General features: G+C 37.6%; 1 protein-coding gene across 1 annotated transcript; it reads left to right on the plus strand.

Annotated features, from left to right (window-relative positions):
* The first annotated feature begins 6,238 nt into the window (after nucleotides 1-6,238).
* On the plus strand, nucleotides 6,239-23,826 carry LOC139119206 (epidermal growth factor receptor-like). The gene is made up of 16 exons (XM_070682890.1): nucleotides 6,239-6,556; nucleotides 10,338-10,682; nucleotides 11,207-11,332; nucleotides 12,443-12,502; nucleotides 14,871-14,989; nucleotides 15,459-15,600; nucleotides 15,783-15,884; nucleotides 16,513-16,639; nucleotides 17,277-17,441; nucleotides 17,890-18,092; nucleotides 19,153-19,288; nucleotides 19,928-19,994; nucleotides 20,640-20,767; nucleotides 21,457-21,538; nucleotides 21,812-21,872; nucleotides 23,100-23,826. Exons 1-16 carry the CDS (start codon nucleotides 6,490-6,492, stop codon nucleotides 23,270-23,272), a joined length of 2,103 nt encoding a protein of 700 aa, XP_070538991.1. The 5' UTR covers nucleotides 6,239-6,489; the 3' UTR covers nucleotides 23,273-23,826.
* Nucleotides 23,827-24,033: the final 207 nt, after the last annotated feature.

Genomic DNA, 24,033 nt, shown 5'->3' on the forward strand with positions numbered 1-24,033 from the left:
CACTGTGTCACGGCCAACCAAATAAATGACCGACTGCATTCTGGCCTAGAATTATCGACTGATTTTTTTTTTCGAACTCAGTTTGAAAGCTTTTCAAACTTCCCTGTTTAGCATGTCGGAAGAATTCTCTGATTTTGGCAAGCTTTCATGTGATTATCAGTCTGTAGAACTGTCGTTCTCATACATGTGGGTATCACTTATATTCTGCAAAGCAAATATGGACTTAAGATTTGAATTCGTCCGTATCGGCGTAAAATCAGTTCCACCACTGAAGACACGGATATTGTCAACGACCATAGATATCTGGTACAAAGGTGCTGTGATGTTCTTTCTTGTAAAATAAGTTTATAATTACTTGAATTTTTCCTGAAAAGGTGCACTGAGATATTTAATCGGTTTTACTATGTTGGAAGAATTCAAGAAAACTGTTCTCTTATTGCAGTGTTCACGTACAAAATGATTATTACCGTGCATATATTTTTTAAAATGCTGATTTACAGGTTTGTTTCTTTGCTTCTTGAGCTGGTAGTAGGATGTTTGGTCGATGCACTTAAGCTTTTCCCATAGATTGGCAATTTTAAATTGGATCCAAGGATGGCGGGTACGGATCAGCAAAAATTCTTGACGTACCGATCATTCAATTATATTGATGACCCAAATACGGTGATCTGATTGGACTTGACGTGACGTGAAATAACCGTGCTATATTCCCAATATGGCACGGTCGGAACACATGCGAGCTCCCGGCAAGAGAAAATCCCTTTTTGACGTTTTGCACCAGAATTCCAACATGCTGTTATGATATAATAGCAATACAACACCTCAGCAACCGATATACCACTCGATTTTGACCAGTTCACTCCAGTTATGCACTTGCTATCGCTCGTGCATGTATGTCATGAACTGGTCAAAATTTCTTCGCTGGGTTTGAATTATTGCTTAATTTATGGATTATATGTCATAAACCAAGGTCCATGATGGCGTTACTGTGTAGTACTACTGGTCAAATAGTAGGACAGTGTCTGCATTGGGTCAAAAATCGCTTATGGGCTTCAGTTTCCACGGATATAGTACATATACACAAACAGGAGAGAAGCATTTTTTTCAGTAAATTGTTATTGTCTTATGAGAGAGAGGCACGCATGCATAGCTGCTCCTAACTTCCCATAGCCTTACCAGAAGCTAGCTTCATGAACTATTGTTCCGTGGGTTACTAGTCTGCTCAGCCAGCTCTTGCAAATGTGACCATACCGTGCTCTGTGTGGGGAGAGGTAATTTTAAATGTGGAGAGGGGACGGAGGATAACAACTCCCCCAAATTTCAGCACGTGTTGGAGGAGAATTGGCAACAATGAGTGATATATAATTATCCATTTCCAATATGAGAACATTTTATAACTAGGCTGTTTTCTTACCAGTTAATGAAACAACCTAATATATCAAAGTCTGAACTTTAATTTTCAAACGCTATTCATCCTTTAAGTCCAACACCAACTCGATGAGTCAGACATTATTGACCATATTTACACAAATTTATGTGACAGACGTATTGATGCTGGAGTTATTGTTGCCGACATGTCTGATCATTTTCCAGTTTTTGTATTTTTTAATAATTTCTGTACGCCAACATCGGACGGCAATAATAATTTTTCCAGGGATTTATCAAAGTACAACAAAGACGCCTTTAGTAATGATCTTAAAGCAGAAACATGGGAAGATGTTCTAGTCTGCCATGGGGACGTCAATGACGCATATCAAATTTTTAGTACAAAATTTCTCAATGTTGTTTCAAAACATGCACCTTTAAAGTCTAGTCACAAAGTTGAGAAAACAAAACGCAAACCTTGGATCACATCTGGTATTAGAAAATCAATAAATATGAAACACAAAATGTATAATAAATTAATTAAAAATGAATTTAAAGAACCGTTATTGAGTCATTATAAAAAGTATAGAAACATCCTGACTAATATTCTTAAAAAGGCCAAAAAATATTACTACACAAATCTTCTTAGGGCTAATCAAAGTAATAGTAAAGAGATGTGGGAAGTGATTAATGAAATTTTAGGTAAACAGAAATGTAAGAAATTGAACATCCCACACCAAATTAAAGTTGTTTCAGGTGATCAAACATTAACATATTCTCATTTACATGACATAGCCGAACAATTTAATAATTTTTTTGTCCACATAGGTGAAAACCTTGCTAGCAAGATAGATGCCACGACGAAACCTATGGCAGATTTTAAAACCTATTTGAAGAGTCCCAACCCATATTCTTTTTTTCTTCGCCCTGTAACTGAAAATGATGTTAGAAACACGATTGCTTCACTTGATATTGGGAAGGCAACTGGTCATGACAATATTAATGTTAGATTTGTCAAAGATGCCATGAACGAAATTTCATTGCCGTTATGTCATATCATAAATTTGTCTTTCTCGCGGGGACAGTTTCCTGACGAGTTAAAAATAGCTAAGGTTTTGCCTATTTACAAAAAGGGTCATGTGGAAGATTTGGGAAATTACAGACCTATTTCAATTCTTCCAGTTTTTAGTAAAGTTTTAGAAAAAATCGTTAATAAACAGATTATGTATTTTCTTGATAAACATAACATAATATATGATCACCAGTATGGTTTCCGTACACGTTATAGTACTAAACTTTCACTAATCAGCCTATCCCAGTATCTCCTTGATGAAATTGACAAAGGAAATCCCACCTTAGGTTTATTTATAGACTTCTCAAAGCCTTTGACACTATAAATCACAATATTTTGCTCTCCAAATTAGAGTATTACGGTGTCAGAGGTTTACCTCGTCAATGGATTCAAAGTTATTTGTCTTCCAGGAGTCAGTTTGTTAGCATCAACGGTTACAGTCTCATAATATGAATATAAATTGCGGTGTTCCCCAAGGTTCGATTTTAGGGCCAACTCTTTTTCTCATTTACATAAATGATATCCCCAAGTCGTCTGACAATTTTGATTTCAGACTGTATGCAGACGATTCAAATCTCTTCCACACAATTAGACACAAGTCCAATCTCATTAATTTAACCGATGTTAATGGAAATTTAGCAAATGTGACTAACTGGTGTGATGCTAACAAACTGACCATAAACTCCACAAAAACGAACTTCACAATTATAAAAAGTAGAAGAAAAAACCTGTCATGTAATGGGTCCCTCGTTTTGAAGGATCAAATAATCGATAAAGTTGATTGTGCGTCATTTGTAGGGGTAATTGTGGACAGTAATCTCTCTTGGAAACACCATATTACACATGTACGAACGAAAATTAGCAAACTGACAGGTGTGTTTTTGAAACTACGCCATACTGTGCCACAGTCTACCCTTGTACTATTATATAATGCCTTTGTCCTTCCTCACATTATGTATGGTCTAGAGGTATGGGGAAACACATGTCCCACATACTTGAATGACATTTTTTAATTCAAAAGAAGCTAGTCCGCATCATGACCTTTAGTACTTGGACAGCACACTCTGCACCACTTTTCAAGAAACTAGGTATACTTGACATTTTCAAACAACATAAATTACAACTCGCACTTTTCGTACACGATGCTTTGAATTTTAGGCTACCAGATACCTTTTTAGACTTTTTTACCCCTATCACACATGTGTACAGTACAAGGCAAAATGTTCGGAAAGACTTAGCCATACCAAAAGTAGACACAAAGCAAGTCAATTTACAGTTAAGTATGCTGCAACGAAGTTGCGGAACAGCATCCCTTGCAGTATAAGAGACATAAAAAATAGACATCAATTTAAACGGCAATATAAAATGTATCTCCAGTCATCAAATTAGCCAGTCATGCATTGTTTTCATGTTCATTCTAAGTTAACTTTATCTTCGGTGATAGTTTTTTCTTTTGCTCTCGAAAATTGTGATGTTATTTCCAGGTTATTTTTCTTTCTCTTCTTTTACCAATTGATATCTTTATTTGTAACGATCATACCTGAAGCAGAATTCTTTTGGTAATTTTATATTAATATAATTTGATTTATTTGTACTGATTACGTTTCTGTATCACATTTAATTTAATGTATTGAGTATAGTGAACAGTTTTGCCCAGAATATTATTAAGAATATATTTGTTTTCTTTTGTATAAGGAGATGGACTTGACTAGTGCTAGACAACTATTTTCCTTTCTCCTTTTCCCCCTTTCTCAATGTTTTGTCACAAAGTGTTTGTTTGTATTTGTTTTGCTTTTGATTCTGGGATAAATATATATATATAATCGTGCTATGATGTCAGCGACGAAAGCTTTCCCATTTCTCACGATTCGGAGAATATTTATGAATTTGGCTAAAATCTGTTGCGATATTCATGGATTTGGCTCAAACTTGTGGCGGTATTTTACGTGTAATTTTCTAGAGTTCCCCAGCAGTTCTGGGCTGCTCGGAGTTCTAATCTTCCAGTATAGTGTTCAGAGGTCCTGTCGTCGATCCGTTTGGTTCGAGTCGAGTCAGCAGACTCTTTCCGCCATTAGAGCTGTTTTCTAAAGCCAGCGCAATGACTGGTGTGAGTACATACTCCCATTGTATTATCGAATCCTCCTCCCAGGACTGAAGGGGGTGTAGAATACGTCCTCACAGAACTATAGGAGTGAGGAAAGTGGTTGCCGTAAGTTCCAAGATAAGCAAGCGAAGAGAAGTTTCTGGCGCTGTCGCTTGTATAGTGGGAATGCGAGCAAGACCGTGATGCAGCAAACTACAAGACTGTCACATAATTTGTTAAAACGACATTGGCATTGTGTAATTTCTTTCAAATCTGTTTTCCTTTTGGGTCATTTTCAGTATTTATTATGCATTTTCAGTAAGTATTCTGCTTTCATTGGCACCTACTTACTGATAATTATACTACAGCCTTGTCAATACCTGTGAAATTTGTGACGTCATCCCCGATATGACTGGAATGTATCCAATTATCCGGCATTGTGGCCCGGATGTTCATTTTCTACATTTACTAATTCTTTGGCATTGCTTAAACTATAAAATAATAGCAGTAATGTACTCAGGTAAACTTTGAACTACTTAATGTACTTGGCTTCGCCTTGTACATTTGTAGGTGCAAAGTTTGCTTTTGTCCACTATAGGCCGGGAAGGGGCCCGGGTACCGTGACAACTGCCGGTATAGTTTTCTTTAAAAGATTATTAACTTTGATTTGAAAGATCATACTTTACATGGCAAGGGTGTATGAAACGTGTGACCTACATTGTACTATCAGTTATTTCAGCTGGAATGATCTGCTGATTTGGCAATCAGAGCATGGTACAGTCTGATCACGATTTGTGGACATTGCACTTCATTCAGCTCAACATATTTATCGCTGTGAAAGATACATTCATAACATTGTCAGCAACTAGATTTCTTTAATCTCAGTTCTCTTGCGTACAGAATCAATCGGTATCAGAATTACTCATACCGAACTACATCATACATCAGACTTAACAACATCCTGAACATATGAAATGATAGCACCAAAGCATATTTGTTCGTTAACGAACCTCAGGGAAAAACGCATGCGCAGTTCCTCGTAGTCTCCAAGCTTGGCGATACACCTCATGAGTCATAAAATGTCTTGAGTTGAAAGCTTCACGATGTACGCCGCAGTGAGAGCAATAATGGGATACAAAAGTCTCTCTGATCCTGAATTCCAAGTACTTTCAATATCTAGCATTGATTGTACCATACCGAGCAATGGGAACAGGAGGAAGTTACTTTCTTCAAGGCCAAGGTCTGTTGAAGCAAAATGATGCCAGTTATGCCATACCAGGCATTGCTGTAAAATGTACAACGCGCCTCGAAATTCAATCTCAGAGGCTTAAACTTTTGCTGAAACTTTCCGCAGGGGAACTTTAAATCACTCCCTTTCAAAATCAAGGATAACGAGGGATCATCGTGCGAACTTCGGTACTACTACTAGACAAACAAATTATCCAATATTGACCAACACTTGAAATTCAAAATGGCCGCCATCCCTGTGAAAAATTCAATGCGAACATTTAATTTTTCGATTTTCACAAAATAACCGGCGAAACTTTATTTACCCAATGAGCTTCAAAATGAACCCTCACAAGTGGTAGACCAAAAAATTACCTTAAAAGTTTGAGAGTCCAAATATCTGTCCCTAGGCTCATTCTGCCTTAAAGAATAATAATATATCGAAAGTACACGGCAGATCGTCCATGTAGCCAAAGTACACACTTGGCCTAACCACATTATTTATGGAAAGATACTTCTGTCCCGCATCGCTTTCTATACTGAATTGCAAGGAATGTCCAACTGGCACAGTGTTGGTACTTGTGTCAACGGTCACGTCCTCTGGAATCCGGGTTTGATTTATGGCGCAACCATAAGGCCGAGGTCCATCAGTAGTGGTTGGATAAACACGCAAGCGATATAAACGTTTCATGATCGAAGCTGACAACACAGCAGTGAAGTGTTCAGCTGTTTTTAACCGATAATGAATTGGATTTCTAAAGTTCTAATTGTAACATCTTTACTCCAATTTTCACAGGCAGATAGAAAAGGTAAGCCGCCAAGTTCTCTTCATAAAGCTGATTACGTTGTGGGTTGTATGTAGTTAGATAATTTTTGTACTGTATTTGGTCTGACCTCGCGATAAGATATATATTTGCCTCGGCAAAGTATTCCAAACAGCGCCATAAAAAGCAACAGTACTGTATGAATGCTAATGTTTTGGTTGCGTTGAGTTTTGGTGATTTTTGATGTACCAACAATAAACGGTAGATGGTCTTCGGTAGCTGATGAACTGGTCGAGAGAGTTACTCGACTCAAATATGTTTAAGACTGCAATGGGTCACACATGACGCAGTGTGATCTCACATTTAAAGGGACAAAGTCGCCCGTCTCCGCTCTGATCACGACGAACAGCATCGCTCACTGTATCTCACTGGTGATTATACTTGTTACCAGTAGCATGATTTTTTATGCTTTATGTTCGCTGATTTTATTTTCATTCGTGGCACTTTTTCGCATTACGGTTATGTGATAACGCCTCGAAATTAAGTCTGGTTCATCTGAAAACTAATACACCAAATATAGGTCAGTCGTTTTTAATCGCAATCTACATGATAAGTCGGTTGGTCACATTCGATCAGCCGATGGTCAACAAGGGTTAATGGCCTTTGAACTTTGGTCATGGGAATCATAATTTAGTCAACAGAAGACGTTTACAATATCATGTCATCTTCTCTGACGGGGATTAAATCAAGACACAATTCTTCAAACAGTTACCCTGGGGTATACATTCATTTCATTCTATTAAGACAATACGGAAATATGGTGTCAAAAGTTAATTCTCGATCTCTACACACCAGTTTGTTGTAACTGTTTGGTTGCGCTACTGATGCATGTTATACAACTTGCATATCAGCAGACTGACCCGATCCGAATATCGTGACCTTTCGGACAAGTGATGTCAAAATTGAGCCATAGCATATTACACTCCTTTCGAAATATTGAGAATCCCTGTCAAGGATTCGTACATTCTTTTAGTCACAATAATGCCATGGTCTGGTGATTTAATGGGTGTATGTTGTCCGTAAAGTACTGTTCACATTATATTGGACACATCGTAAATAGCTTTATCAAGTGTGATCCATCACCATGCGTTCAGTGAACCCGTTCAGTGATTTTTCAAGTATTGAAAATCGGAAAGGACACTCAACCCTAACGAAATATCTGACTGATTTTATTGATAATATTCACATTTCATAATTATTAATATATTTTGCTGGACTACAAAAACCTTATTCCATGTTGTGCTTAGACTGCAGACATCTTTTTTCCATTGTGGTATGATACTTGCAAAACGGGCAGCTGTACCATCACAAACTAGGGGTATATTCATTATGTCACTGGGGGTGGGTGAAAGGCGAATTCAGCTGGCGGATCCTCACTCACTTGGCTAATGTGAGAGGTACCTACCGAAGATCTTGACAAAATCTGAATGGATCGACTGGAATGTTGATAATTAGAGCACAATCCCAAGACGATATGACAATTAAAAAATAAAGAAGGCACAAAATATAAGCTTTTTGATACTGGATTTAAAATTAAATCGTACAAAGAGACCGATGTACATCTATCAAATGGTATAAGACAGTTAGAGACGAGGATAATGTGGCCGCCGTCTTGTCCTGGGACAGAGATGGCTTCCTCTTCTACAGCTGGTTGCCATGGTCTTTCTCACTCGTTGTATGCGTAGGCTGTTTGGCGCAAAAATGGTCTCACACAAGTGGTTGGAAGCCTGAAGACCTGCATCCCTAAATAATTCTCACGAAAAATTTGAATCTTTAACAGCCTTCATCTCGGTTACCCAGACTGCTCTCAGGGCTCTAATCTGCCCGCCAGAGGCGGCTGGATGACAGCCTCGCAATGCAATCTGGGTAACCGAGTCTGCCCAAAATCATCTACAAGTGCGACATGAAGAAATCAAATACAAACAAGAGCCCATGTTCACATGACTTGAAGAAAAGACATACTTGACCAAAATTAAAAGTAGAGAATATAAAACACAGAGACATCCGTCAAAACAGCGAAGAAGATAAAGATAATAGGTAAAATAAACACTTTAAATTTAATTATCGTCTTTCGAATTACGACAAGGATTCAAACCACCACTTAAGCTGCCCATTAGGGACTGGTCAGTTTCTTCGGCCTGGTGGGGGCGGTGGATTTTTTTTTGCCGACGTCTAAAAGTGGCTGACACCCCTATTCCAAATTTTGAAAACAGGGTGACCCCCTAAACCAAATTTCAAGAACAGGGTGACTCCCCCTACCGGCGCCGACATAGGTTATATATATATATATATATATATATATATATATATATATATAATATATATATATATATATATATATATATATATATATATATATATATATATTTACATTTTACGTATATTTATATTTAAAATTGTCATTCTATGTTTTAATGAAATTATTGACATGTCAGTTGTAAGATAGGAATTTCAAAGTGTCTATCTTAAAGTTTGAATACAGTACATTTTGAATGAGCTGTATTTTGAATGGGCTGTGAATGTATTTCACACTTTCTATGCTTAACCAGATGTCCTGAACTGTTGTACAGAAATGGATGTCAATCATTAACATCAAAGAGGAAAAAGCAGTGAATCAAAAACTTTGATGGGTGTTAAGACTTGCCAACCATCCAATTAAATCTCCTGAGGAGCCATAGAGAGCTTTTTTAGCCAAATCTGATGTGTACAGTGTGTGAGAGGACCTTTTCTTGTAAAATTGAAACCATAAAAGCACAGCTAATAATGACAAAAACTGCCTTTTTTAACTGATTTTTGTTCATAAAAAAGCATCTTTTTACAGAGAACCTGTGACACAAAGGAAAATAATTGCATCAATGAGAAGGAAAGATATCTTGTTATTTTTCTATCTCTAAAATAAGTCACTGTATCAAATATATATTGTGAAATATTTGTGCATGTTGCTTTCTCATACTGAATTTTCATAGAGAGAACAGAAAAATACCAGGAATTTGTCATCCTTTTCATATGAAATGCAGATTTCATAATGGTACACTTTCACTTAGTAAACATCAAGATATCTCTGATTTATTAAAGTATGGCGCCCGAAGGGCGCGCCGAAAAATATGAAACATCCTGATATCTCTGATATATATGCCTTGTATATTAAAGTCATGCACCTGAAGGGTATGCTGAAAAATAATACTAAAGTAATGAGCTTGAAAAGCACGCTGAAAAATATTGAACATACAGATATGTATGTATGCTTGATATGTTAAAGTTGGGCGTGCTGAAAAGTATGACTGATTATTAAAGTTACGCGCCCGAAGGGCGCGCCGAAAAATACAACTGAATGATGAAATTTGTGGCTGACACTAGCATTTTAGGCAATGATGAGCCTGTTTCAAAATTCAAAAACACACTGACCCCCCTATTGGGCATTTCAAAAACATGGTGACCCCCCCTATCACCAAAGTCTAAAACAGGGTGACCCCCCCCCATGAATCCACCGCCCCCCAGGCTGAAGAAACTGACCAGTCCCTTAGGTGACTTTTTCATCGCACTAATGATGCGGTTGTTTTGTCAAATCTTACTGACATCTTATTCTCATATTGAGTCTATGTTTAATACATCAGCAACATCCACTACCTCAGTGGGGCGCTTTGGTCAGAAACTTGATATCTTAGTCATGTCATTACAGGTCAGCAACGATGACTATTTACAATTGATTCGATTTTTTCCCCAAATTGTCTGACGGACCTGTTCCTAATATCTTGTATACTTGCAGTATGTACCGGCACCAATAATGATCTATCGATAGCCCTCGACAGAAGAGAAACTTACCGTCGTTTGGTGAATCGATACAGCGATGGCTGTACTCACGTCAATGGAAACTTGGAGATTGTTGGATTAATAGACCCCGAGATGGACCTCTCCTTCTTAGAAAGCATCCGTGAAATCAGTGGCTACGTCTTGATTGCCTTGAATAATGTTCCTTCCGTGCCACTTTTCAATTTGAGAGTGATTCGCGGAGAGACGACATGGCAAAACAATTCCCTGGCAGTCATTTTGAACCATCACTTTTCCGAGACTGGTATTGGTCTCAGAGAACTGCCTTTGATATCTCTCACAGGTAAGATTTTAATGGTTATTACGGAAACTTAAAGGCGAATGCAACCTAAAGACAAACTTTCGGACTATCAAAATTTTGCAATATTTTTTTGTGTGCAACATTAATAGTAAACGAATTTCGAAACTTGTAGTAGGACGACCTCATTCAAGTTTGTTCAAATAATGATGAACTAGAATATGCCGCATATTTGTGGGAAAAAATTCTCATTTTGGGTCAGAACGCCACCGTTCTCACACTTTTGAAATGGTCTTTTCTCAAAAGTGTCATGAAGTACAAAAATAAGCCTTCAAAACATGACTTAATATGTTCTTGTTGACGCATGTATATAGTGTAGTCCTGATCAGTGAAATCTGACATTACACAAACACGCCCTCAGTATTTACAGGTATTTATTCGTCACTATTTTCGTGCAGAACAAGATACTTTACTTTATAAACAGAAGAAAATCTCTCCAAGAGTGTACATTGTATGCGTTGGTATTATATCCCGTTACTAAAGGAAACTCTTCGTTCATCTTAAAACAGAAATTATGCATGGAAACGTTAACATCTCCGGAAATAGAGATCTCTGTCACGTGGATACTATCTCATGGAATGACATGATGGATTTGTCTTCCCAGGATGCCATAGTTAAGGTGACGTCAACCATGTGTAAGTGCATATACGTTTTGCATAAGACCTTACAACTATATATTATGAGAAAATAATCCCCAAAAAGTGTGGAAATTGGAAGCAGTCATAAGTTCACCAGTAATAGTAAATTACGAGGATACAGTAAAGTTTCCAAAAGATTAATCTTGAACTTGATCATAGGATTAACAAATGATATTTTCACTATGATTTCATAATGATCCATTGTAAGTCGTTTTGAGTGGAGGCACTGGTACGTACCACCACTGGCATCGACATGAGCCCGGGTTGTTGTACTGATAATATCAATTAAACAGATATTTCGCTGTATGCAACTACAAATATCGGTGGGAACAAGACAAAAAAGTGACGTGCTGATGACAGCAAATATTATCAACAATGTGAATGCGGTCACCTGTATACTAGTTTATGGCCAATCATCGATTTTCACCTGGATGGGACAAACCAAAGAAAGGTGCGCCATCGACATGGTGCGACCTCTATTGGTAAAGGTGACGGACACGTATCTTTTGATATACATGTTTAAGGATAATTTTGCGGTGATCCAGTCATTTTAAAAGCGAGCATGCATTCATCCATCGCTGTTTTTATATTACATTTACAAAAGATAAACATGGCTACGAGAAAGCTTGCACTAGACAATGTCAACAATGCCCTTTCTAAAGAATACCACCCTTTACGAAATTTAAGATCAGCGAATCAGCACTTTTTAGAAATTCCAAGAGCTGAAAGTGAGTTTTTAAAAAGTAATTTCAGGTAACTGGAGCAAATGATTTTAACAGTTTGCCTTTGTATTCGAGAAATATATAGAGTGTTGACAATTTTAAGCGGATGTTTCAATTATCTCATTACTTGGAGTAATCGTTTTGTTATGATTTTCTTTCCTTTTATTATGCGTTTTTCGAGTCTTTACTGTTGATTAAAATAATTTTTATATCTTTTTATTGTAATTTACAGCATGTAATTGTCTTTAATACATATGATGGGTTTTCATCCTCATGAAAGAGGTTTTCAAAACCTATGGACTTGTCGAGATTAATAAATAAAGATCAATAAAATGATAATAAATATCTGTAAAAAATCACCATTTTTTTATTTACTTATTGACAGGTAAAGAATGCGCATCAAACTGTAATGAGCACTGTTGGACGACCAAACATTGTCAAACATGTAAGTAAAGTATTTATTTACTGACGTTTTATTGAAACAGTACAAATATTATGACAGAAAAAGATGCTGCATAGCTATTCAGATTGTCAGCTTGGTGAATTTCTCAAACTTATCGCAGGATAGAATCAATGCCCTTGGATGAATAACGCCAACAAACTATGCTTTAAGGTAGATTGCAGCTAACAGTGACTTTAATCAGGATTTTTCTGAAACTTTCAGGAGATGTCTGGGATGAGATGAAATGTTAAAAAATAAGAAAAAAGATGGGGTCCCCATGCAAATTTTGGAGATATGGCGCCCTTTATGTTGTCCCGCGGAAACATTTAGCTGAAATTGGTTAAAATGTTGTATTATTCGATTAACTAGTGTTATTGAATAATAAAACTGAAATATAGTAAAAACAATTTGACAGATTTTATACAACACAAGTCCCTGTATTGTAATATATTAGTTTTGTGATCTACTTTTGAAAATATCAGAAAATATAACAACGTTTCCATGAATAGTGCTTTTATAAAAAGAGCAAAGTTTGGCCAAATTTTGATATTTTCATTTTCATTTGTAATTTACAAATGTCATGATCTGAAATCTACGTTTTCTTTAAACTCTAGTAAATTAAGCCCAACAATATATAGATTTCGAATCAAACGAAAAAAATGGGGGGGGGGGGGGGGGTCACCGCACTATTTTTTAGGATGTGGGCATTTTTAATACAAAAAATGCTACACTGAAGCACCCTTGTTTAGTTTGATACATTCGAAACTTTTTAAATAGGTATTAAATAAAGTTTAGTTCACTTAAATACTGCAAATAATCCCACATTGTCACACTTAAAACGGGCCTGTTACACAGAGTTTGCTATCTTGGTGTGAACTTTTTTGACAAACCAGATTTGAAACTCACACCGCAAAGTAATTGTTGCTATATCGCGACAAAAAGACCACTCCCGAAAGAACGCTCGCGGAAAGAACGTTCGTACGCGTGCGCAGATACGACGCGCAGTACGAATATTCGCGTTACCCGCAAGCTACGTTAACTCGATTACTCGATGACTTTTCAGTATTGCATTCGTAATGAATGTATTTGTAACATTGTCGTCATTTGTCAATAAAAGATAGAACACATGGCAATTCATGTGAAGAAATTTCTCGGTAGCCCGTAAAGTGATGCAAGTTATTATAGAAATAATGGATGAAGCCCTGGCCATTAATGTTTTTCATGGGTAAGGGCTACAGGAAAGCCAAAAATTAACGGGCGAGGCTTGCCGAGCCTGTCAATTTAGGCTGTTCTCTCGCCCGCTCTAAATTTCCCACGCGAAAGACAACGGCCGCCAGAACTTTTGCAATACACAACGCACTGTCACGCGTGCTGTAAAAAATTTTCAAATTCGGAGATTTTTTGGAAAACAGTGTCTAAACTTGGCCCACAAGTGTTTCATTTGTTTTGTGATTGATTATGATCTTTGTACAAACCACAATTTACGTTTTAACTGTACAGTTACGATGTTAACATTATTATTCATATTCACGAGCATGTAAACAAACCATTTCAGTGTATTTGTGATCAGTCACGTGGTTCAGCTCGACCAATTAAAATGCGACGGACAGGGCATGTTAAATTAAGTTTTAGATTCATTGGAACATTTTAATAATATTTCGAACATTTAAGACTCCTGCTTGAGGTAGAATGCGCCTCGAGGACAGATATTAATACTCTCAAATTTTTACAATTCTTTTCTGATATACCACTTATGGTAGCCGAGCGGCTCATTTTAAAGCTACAGAGGTAAGAAAAATTTTCCACCGTCCTAGTATTTAGAAAATGAAAAATGTTATTTTCCCATAGAGTTAATGCAGGGATGGCAGCCGTTTTGAATGTCAAATATCGGTAAATGTTGCGTAATTTGTTTCTCAAGTACCAATTTTGCACGGTGACCCTTGATTTTCATTCTTGATTTGATAAGAGGGTGTTTGAAGGTTTAATTTAGTAAAGTTTGAGCAAAAGTTAAAGTCTTTTACTTTCGAGGCACATACTACCTTAGCCTTTATTACACGGTGACACGTGACTAGTTTTCATGTCCTAACAGTACTAGTGTCATGTCGTTAGTGTAAATTTGCACATGCAATATCGAAAGAGGTGACTTCCTGTTCCCAAAACACAGTGAATTTTCTTTTTTATGTTCGTCCTTAACTGTCATGTAACGGTGCTTTCACTCACATGAAAATTTCAATAAAAGCTACCCAGGGCTTTTCAGTTATCTCTTTTGTGTGAAGTTAAAATTGGTCATCTTCATCACACTTATATAATGGTCACATTTACGTATGCACATCTGTGCGGTCTTAAGCATATCTGAATTTTAACAATTAAGTGACCAAGACAATCTGCCACTCCAAGTGTGACTATCGCTGTACTGGACGTCGCCGCCGGGATTGTTGTCACCCAGAATGCATTGCAGGCTGCACCGGTCCAAAGAGCAGCGACTGTCTGGTAAGTGAATTCTTCATAATTTTTTTTTTCTTTTATTATTTCTCCTGAATTTGTTTTTCAAACGTTTAATAACGTCCTTTAATCGCATTTGTTTTGACATTTTCCACGATAAAGTTTTACGATTGGTTCCGTATTTGCTATCCTAAAGAACCTTGCAGAAACGTTGCTGTCCGATTTATGGGTTTCGGAAATTGTAGAGAGCACAGGACACGACTGGTGTATTTCAAAATGTTATAGCAAACTTCATGGCCAGTGACAAAAATTTGAACAGAATGGAAGAGAGGGCTATGTCTGAAAAATGTTGTCACCAACATGAATACCGGAACGGATATAGGTTTGTGAAAATGTAAAATGAAGATAAGTCATCCATCATTAGGGTCTAACTATTCTCACATTTTTCCTCTCATTCATTCATTCATTCATCATCATTCATTCATTCATTCATTCATTCATTCATTCATTCATATAGGCTTGTCGCAACTTTGATCTAGACGGCCAGTGTGTATCTAAGTGTCCCGATAAGTATATTTACGACGACGAGAGGAGTCGACGTGTGAAAACTGCGGATGGAAAGGTATCCTACCAGAGTCTATGTCTCGATAAGTGTCCAGGTACCTCTACTTTAATTTGAAATTCATAAACATACAAAAGAATCATTGGAATTGTGCAAGCAAATGACGTATAGATTGTACAGGCAAACGAGACCTACCAGTCAGTGCCTCGGGCGTCTAACTTTGTTCTTCTTTTTTAAGAAAATGACGTTTGAAGTATTATTTTTGTGTTTTCTGACCAGAACACCTCTTGGAAGACGACGGGCAGTGCGTGTCAGCTTGCTCAACCGGTAAAGTGGCCGTAGAGGGCGGCTGTCATGTTTGTGACGGTCCTTGTCCAAAAGGTAGGAGTTTGCTGTCATTAATCGCATATCCTGCGAGTGGTATGTTCAAGAAAATGAATCCTGTGTCTTTTTGATTGAGATACATGTGTTTATCTCGAAGACTTTTGCCTCATATTCGGCGCATATACAGTAAATATAGTAAATGTACTCTATACAGTTTGCAACACCTGCGTTTTGTATCTCGACCCTCGTGTGGTGAAACGTGAACCGAAAGGCGTATTTAATACAAGTATATCGGCTGTGGAGGTTCTCTTTGAGATAGTTGATTTTGTTAGAATACAATTTTCAACATTCAGTCATCGCGACGCATGCCAGGGAATTTTAACTCGTGGAAATGTAACAAAGAAATACTGAGTACAGACAGCGAAAACAAAAACACCTCAAAACCAATCATGAATTCTGGAATGCGCAGCTGAGCTCTTTTATAACAGTAGGATTTCCTTCCGTCATACAAGGCTGATAGTCTATGTAGCTATTTTTTACGTGCGCACTCCAAATTGACGGAGCCATGTTCGCAAGTCAAACAAATCACACTTTTGTGAACTGTTGTGACGATATGCCATCATCGATATCATGGTGGCTTCTGTGTAGCAGTTTTCTTTCAAGGTCTATTTCGATTTCTCTTTAGCTTGCCCCGGTATTGGTAACCCTACGTTCAATGGAGATGGTTACATAAATGACCTCAACATAGATTTATTTCGTGATTGTAATATCATCGATGGAAGCGTTATTATCGAATCAGCAACGTTTGATGGGTAACGTGTCATTTCATACGTCTCAAGACTGGCGTATCCGTCGCAAGAGGGCGGGAGAGCGAAGAGCGACTGTGAAGACCGCCCTCGCACGACGGGTCTTTCTATCGAATCATATATCTATTGAATTTCTAAACTGTGATGATGATCTTGGTTAGCACGCCGGCGAGAAGTAGCACATACATTAATCAATGGATAAATGATTGGGTGTATCAGTAAATTGTTATATAGATTACTCAATAAAACACAATGAAAGGGCCAAGAGTGTTCAGGACCAACCTAGTTAGAGACAAATTTTAGTACTAGAAAAATAAGATTCTCGAATTCCTCATCTCAGGTACATCAAGGTATAGAAAAAAGACAGCGAATGGGGCATAAGTTGCAAAACTGAATGGTTTTCATCGAATTATTTTGTCATGACCACCTCTTCTGCATAATCCTGTCAACCCATTCGTACATGTTAGTATGCAGGACATTTACTTATGTAATAAAAGCATAAATTATTTCGTTTCGATGCACATTAAGTTCTTCAGCCTCTTACTCAACTGTATTAGTTTTTCTGGAAAGTCGTCCTTGTTTTGTGGTTATCTATCCTTTCTGAATATGACAAACTTTACAATTTCATCCATCTTCCTCCCAGAGATCCTTTTCTCGGATTGATAGGTATCAATCCAGAGAAGCTTGAAGCTTTCAGTAATGTGCAAGAAATCACGGGTCATTTGACTGTTTTACACACCCCTACAATGATGGCAGACCTATCAGCATTTGGAAACCTTAAAGCCATCCGTGGTAGAAGTCTGTACTCGTGAGTATGTGAACCTTTGATTGTCATGGTTTTAGGTATTAGTCGTAATGATCATCCCGCCATGTCCATCGACGGTACGAAAGCCTCTCTCTCTCTCTCTCTCTCTCTCTCTCTCTCTCTCTCTCTCTCTCTCTCTCTCTCTCTCTCTCTCTCTCTCTCTCTCTCTCTCTCTCTCTCTCTCTCTCTCTCTCATGAAATGTATTATTGCGATATCTATGCAAGACATAGTGCAGAAACTTGCACAAAATTTTCAATAGTGTACGAAATGTTAAAATTTTGAGCTCGTTTGTTTAGGTTGGAAATCGTAAAATGAATCAGGTCATCGGAGCCTGTACTAAATTTTCTTCGTTTCACAGGAGAATCTTAATTCTAAATGCAACCATTTTTCTTGGTCTCCGTTATTCACACAACTGTCAAACTATGAAAACTACTATATTTATCTCCATAGTGATCACGTAGCGCTGACTGTAACCAGCACACTGTTGGAATCTCTGTCACTGTCATCTCTCAAAGAAGTTAGTAATGGTAACATCTTCGTCAAGGACAATCAGAACATGTGTTACGCTTCCAGGAAGCTGTTGTCTTCTCTACTCGCAGATTCCGACAAACAGATCGTTTTCGTTGGTAGTAACAAACCCAGGAGCGAATGCCGTAAGCGATCGTCTCTCTCGTCGACATATTGGTTTTGTGTTTGCAATGTTTTAATGCATGATAGATATTTCAGAGATGACACTGACGACGGTATATGATGATGACGATGATGATGATGATGATGATGATGATGATCGTCATCATCATCATCATCATCATCATCAGCGGCGACGATGATGTTGTTGTTGTTGTTAACGTTGTTGTACAGTTGTTCTCGTTGTTGTTGTAGATGATGATGATGATGATGATGATGATGATGATGATGATGATGATGAAATTACAATAATAATGTTTGAGAATGTAGTAATTGGTTGACAGCAAACTTTTATTAAAAGAGAAATGCCAAACTTATTCTTTAAATCAGAGTACAGAAGAAATTATGGCAATAGTCAGGGTACGAGACAGTCAATGCTTTTAAGTGGCGAACGTTAAAGTAATGCAGTACTCTGTACTTTATGTAGTACCCAATCATTGATTTTAAAGTGCGCCACCAAACTACGTAGAGCTCCAAACTTTTGATTAATTAAAACGTAGCTGGCGTACCTCATTTCTTAGACTTGGTTCAAGTCGGTGAATTTAAAAAAATAAAATCATTTATAATAGTTTCTCTCGTGTCTCTCCTATTTCATACAAACCTATCCGGAATTTGGCAGCTCACGCCAGGTTTTCCCAGCGATTGAATGCGTCACGTTTGAGTCTGCGCAGTAGTGAGTTAGTTTCTGCCGGATTCATTCTGGGTGAAACTCCGCTCATCGCGTTCACCCTACTCATCGCGTCACTCACGCGCGCGTTTCACATGAAAGCAGAATACAAATCATTGCGTTCACTCCACTCAAACATTCACAAATCACAGACTTGAACCAAGTCTACTCATTTCTGAATATATGCAAGTTTGTCGTGAATCAGTGACTTTAAATAGGGACAAAATTGACAGACAAGGTGTAAAAAGGCAAATATTGACATCTAATAATAATGAGAAAGAAACTCGCCACAAAGAAACAGAGCTTATAAAACGCAGTTGAAGTTTTCGGTTTCATAATTGACATTTTTTCCAAATCAGGTGAAGAGAATGGCGAAGAATGCCACTCAGAATGTTCAGATAACGGCTGCTGGGGACCGAGTCCAGTAGACTGCTACGCCTGCAAGAACTTTGATCTGGTTGGAAAGTGTGTAGAGAAGTGCGATTCTGAAAGTGGGTGAGTTGAAGATATTGCATTTACACAAAGAGATAGTTACAATTAAACTGTACAGTAACTTTTGATAATCTTCCAGTATTTTTGTTCCATGTATTACATTCCGTTTCTCGGTCTACTTCCTACAACAGTTTGAAATACCCGATATTTAGTTTGTCAGTGCAGCGTATCAGCGTGTGACGTCCATTACTACAGTAGACAACTGAATTCAATCCGGACCTGAAGTCGATTATCAACATTAATGCGGGAAGCAAATATACAGTCAAGTGTTGATAAGCTGGGTACTGGGTATTTCTACAAACTGGGGGAAGCCAACCTATAAGCTTAAATTGTACGTGAAAGAAAAGACAAATTGTCAAAAAGTTACAACTAGACTTGTAATTAGGGCGTCTGGTACGCAGATACAGAGTGATGTCCTTTGGTAATAATTCTTTATATATCACTTTTTAATGTTTGATAAATGACAAACCACGTCGAAATTTCCTATCTAGTCACTCTGCCATAGACATGTAGATTTAGAGAGGAACTGTACAGTTATACCACATGCCACATGCACTTCCATCACATATATTGTTCAGCAACTACAGCCTTACTCGCTCATGTCTTTTAATTTCACAACAACTCAATTGTTTTCTTTCGAAGGCATTACTTGAAATCTAAAAGCGAGTGCGGGTATTGTCATGAAGAATGTACAGAGTGTTCGGGACCGGTGAGTATCCGTGTATGTCAGTCAGAATCTATAGTTTTGTAACCGACCCAATAAAACTTATTAGATCTACATTATGACAACGTAAAACGTGACCTGGAGGCGTTAACGTTTTGACGTTCTCCGCTTCGATAATAGAGAGACAGCTTGTCGGAATCTCGACTTCAGCTGGATTTCAAAAGGCAATCGTGTTCTCAATAAAACTCGAATGAGCCACTAATGTATTTTAGTCAAAAATTGGCGACTTCTGCCAGCTCACCGTATCAACTGACCCTCAACAGCTCTGTGATATAATGCATCATTTCTGTTTCCTCGTCTACATCTTCAGTCATTAGTGTAAATTCTTGTGTAAATAAATTGCAAGAATATGCATATAACTTATAAGCATTAATAGATTTTCTCCTCATTTTTAATTCATTTGTTGACGTTCACAACATTTATGTGACTGGAATTTTTAATGGAATTGAAACAGTTTGAATAAATCTTTCTCCGAGGCTCAAATACGAAAAATGATACAATTAGGTTTTATCAATCATACATTATTATGTGTGATGCCTATTCTGCATGGACCACAATCACTTCTTTTCTGTATCTTTACATCTTCGCTAGCTCTCTGCATATATGTGATGGGTTTCTTGTTCGTTCTAGGGATCAGGCAATTGCTCGACTTGTAAACATGTTAGTGATGAGGGCGACTGTAAAAGTCAGTGTCCCGAAACCAAGTACGCCGACGCCGAGAACATTTGTCGAAACTGCCATCGTTTCTGCGCAGAAGGGTAAGTTAAGTCTTGCGTCGCATGAGATGTATGAGATGTACGTTTTAACATTGTTTGAATGGCTATGAAAGTCCTTCTCGTTGTTAGAACAGCACTGAGCAGTGCCACTACAAGTCGAGAAGAGTTTCTATCGTGCCTTGTTTCTCGTCAACAGCATGCTTTGTAATTTGACTGAAACCCCATTTATAGCTGCAACTTTTTCAATACGAGCTTTTGAAATCAAATGAAGCTTATATGTATGATATGTATGAGCAAATATATGCACAGGTGCCTGAATTTAAATGAATTTCGAAGGTAGCTCAAACATCGGTGGCTGAAACGATACTTCGAGTTTGAGCTGAGAGTAGATTTCATTTTGGTCAGTGCTCTCTGACAATTTTCGAAGGTTGCACTCTTTGGTGGGCACTTCTTACAATGAACTGACTTTCGATTCATGGATGCAGATCTTTCCGATTAATAAAAGGGATCTTCTATCTTATGAAGTAAAGGTCACAGTTGTGAATTATGAATAATAAATTTCACTTGTCTGAAAGTTGAAATCGGACATTATGATGGATATACAACAACACTGACAGCATCAAAAAAGTAAGTCACGTCAAAGAGGCGGGAAGATCAGCATGTCTAATTAAAATCTAACCACCCCTCCAAACATTCCATAATGAATACCTACTATTACCCTCTGATTACAGATGTACAGGCCCGTCTAGTCTAGAGCAAGACGGCGGTTGTAATTCATGCATCAAGCCACGATTTCGTGACGACTCCACAATCGTGAGTAAAATTTTAATAACTTTAATTTATTTTTAAGTCTTATAGAAATTAAATGTTGATATACAGGATTGCAACGTCTGTAGTTTACACAGTAAGTTCTTCTCACTCAGCATCACTGAGAAACAGAAGTTACAGCAATATTTCAAAGGAAAAACTGAAAACAAATGAAAAAAATTGAATGAAACTGGCGTTGAGGAGGACGTACATCTTCCGTAGGAGCATAGTTAACAACGAACTGATTTTAACAATTAAAATCGTTGTTCTGAATTTTAGGAGTGTATTGATCCCGATGTACCAGCGTTTATATGTAACCCAGAAAACGGTGACTGCATAGGTAGGTATAGACTGTGATCATACTGTTAAAAGTAAGAAGATAATTACAAACTATAAATTGAAAATTGGGTTTGTCTTTTACCATATGTTTGTCACTGAAAGCTAAACGCGGAACCCACTGTTAGAGATGTTGAATATTCCGAGTGTCGCACAGGCCAACAAGAGTTCGCTTTGTGAGTGTCGTACTGGCAAAACATTTTAGCAGGTTCTTGGACGCATGGCCCGCATGTCCAGCAAGAATAAATGTCATTTTCATGTACCATGCAATGGACCATTATTGCAGTGTAACACAATCAACAAAATTGTATCACCATCTAAGATGAGTATTTGAATCTAGATCGGCTAGAAAATACAATTAAACTATTATAATAATTTATGTAAGTTTTTATTGAACTTAACGCAAATCTTTACGGCTAATAACAACCAAAAATTGCATTTCATATAATGTCAAGATTAACGACTAATTCGTTTATATTCACTTCCGTTGCCCTTTTCCTCTCTTACATTCTGAACCGACATATACTTAACTCTGCTGGTAGATTTTCACGTGAAATCGGGATTTTACGGACTTTTGCATCCTAAAAGACTAGACCAATGGTTTAGTGTTCAATGAGCAGACTCCGAGTCGATTCAATGTAAATTTTCTTTTGTTGCATTTATCCCATAACTGAATATTGTAAGTAGCCGCCATGGAAGGAGATAATATGTAAATCTTACAAACTACAAACGCAATACAAAACAACAATAACAGCACGGCTACTTATATCATGAAGTTTGTGCATGTTAGATTTAAAACGTCGCCTGGAAGGAAGCGAACAGAATTTGTTAATGAAACATGGGCATTAAAAATTGAGTGAGGTTTTTTGAGCACCTTTCATGTCGGTTGTAAGTTCTGTTTATACCGATATTACATCAGCAGGTGTAGGGATTAAAGAGCCGTGGTGAAGGAAAGAATCGACTTTTTTCATAACCCATACATAATCCAATTTATATATCCTGATAGCATTTTTCAGAGTGTTCATCCGTCATTTCGATTCAAAACGCAGTAACAGGCATCCATATTCACTGATAGTATGCAGTGAATTGCCACTGAAGTTTGGTTTACAGCAAAAGTTTGCATTTTTTTGAACCCAATAGTGCAATATACCACAAAAGTACCTGGATATAGTGTCAGAGGTAACGAACCCGACCTTTATGACTAGTTGTGTCTTTCTTTTGCTTGTAACAGATCAATGTGCATCGTTTGTGGAAGAGAAAGATGAACAGATTTTACAACTCCAGAGAGAAGTTCTACGACTGCGTGAACAAGTTGTACACTTGAAAGAAATTCTGAAGTTTCATTATCAGGCGACACACGGCAGAGACATAGAGTCTGACGAATTTGACACATATCAAATTTGAGAAATCAGATGACCAGTAAATTACGGAGATCGATTGGCCAAGGGCCAATATATATGTGTATTGGTCTCTCTATTTTAGAGTGCACCAACCCGTTTTTAATTCACTACAGTGTATGCTTCATTCACGTAGCTTTCATCAGCGTAGGTAAACTAGCGTGAACTTGTTGACTATATTTAAATTCGCGATACTAAACTCTTAAGCGTAAGTGTCAGAAATCGAAATGGTCTGTTATATTGGATTTCGTACCGACTGTTGTTGTTCCCAGTCACCCTTATCCTGTCCTCCCAAGTTAAGCTAGCTTATACGTCAGCACTTTCAATAAAGGTTGAATCCACCTCTGGAAAATGTATTCGGGCTCACAAATTTTCCCAATACTTATCTGGTCTACCACTTGTGGAGATTCATTTTAGAGCTATTGGAGTGAGAAAACTTTCATAGTCTTCTTTCCCCATACAGTTGTCAAGCAAGGACTGAGGTAGCCTTCACAAGAACTCATGCATTTAATTGCAAATATTCGATATTTGCTCATTAAAGGCGAACATTTGGCAAAGCTATGATGTAGTCACTGTCGTCATTGAATGTAATCTTGAGAATGAACGCCATAGAGCCAAGCCAGTGTGGTCGTGGGTCGTCAAAATTGTTCCATTGGCCATAGGGGGCGCTGTTACGTGAAGGATGGACTGGAGGAGGAGAGCCATGTACATCACTTTAACCAGTGAGTGGCGTGCATGTTTTGAAAGCGAGTGGTGCATTGAAAAGGT

This window comes from Ptychodera flava, chromosome 19 (assembly GCF_041260155.1).
Source record: "Ptychodera flava strain L36383 chromosome 19, AS_Pfla_20210202, whole genome shotgun sequence".
NCBI classification, from domain to species: domain Eukaryota; kingdom Metazoa; phylum Hemichordata; class Enteropneusta; family Ptychoderidae; genus Ptychodera; species Ptychodera flava.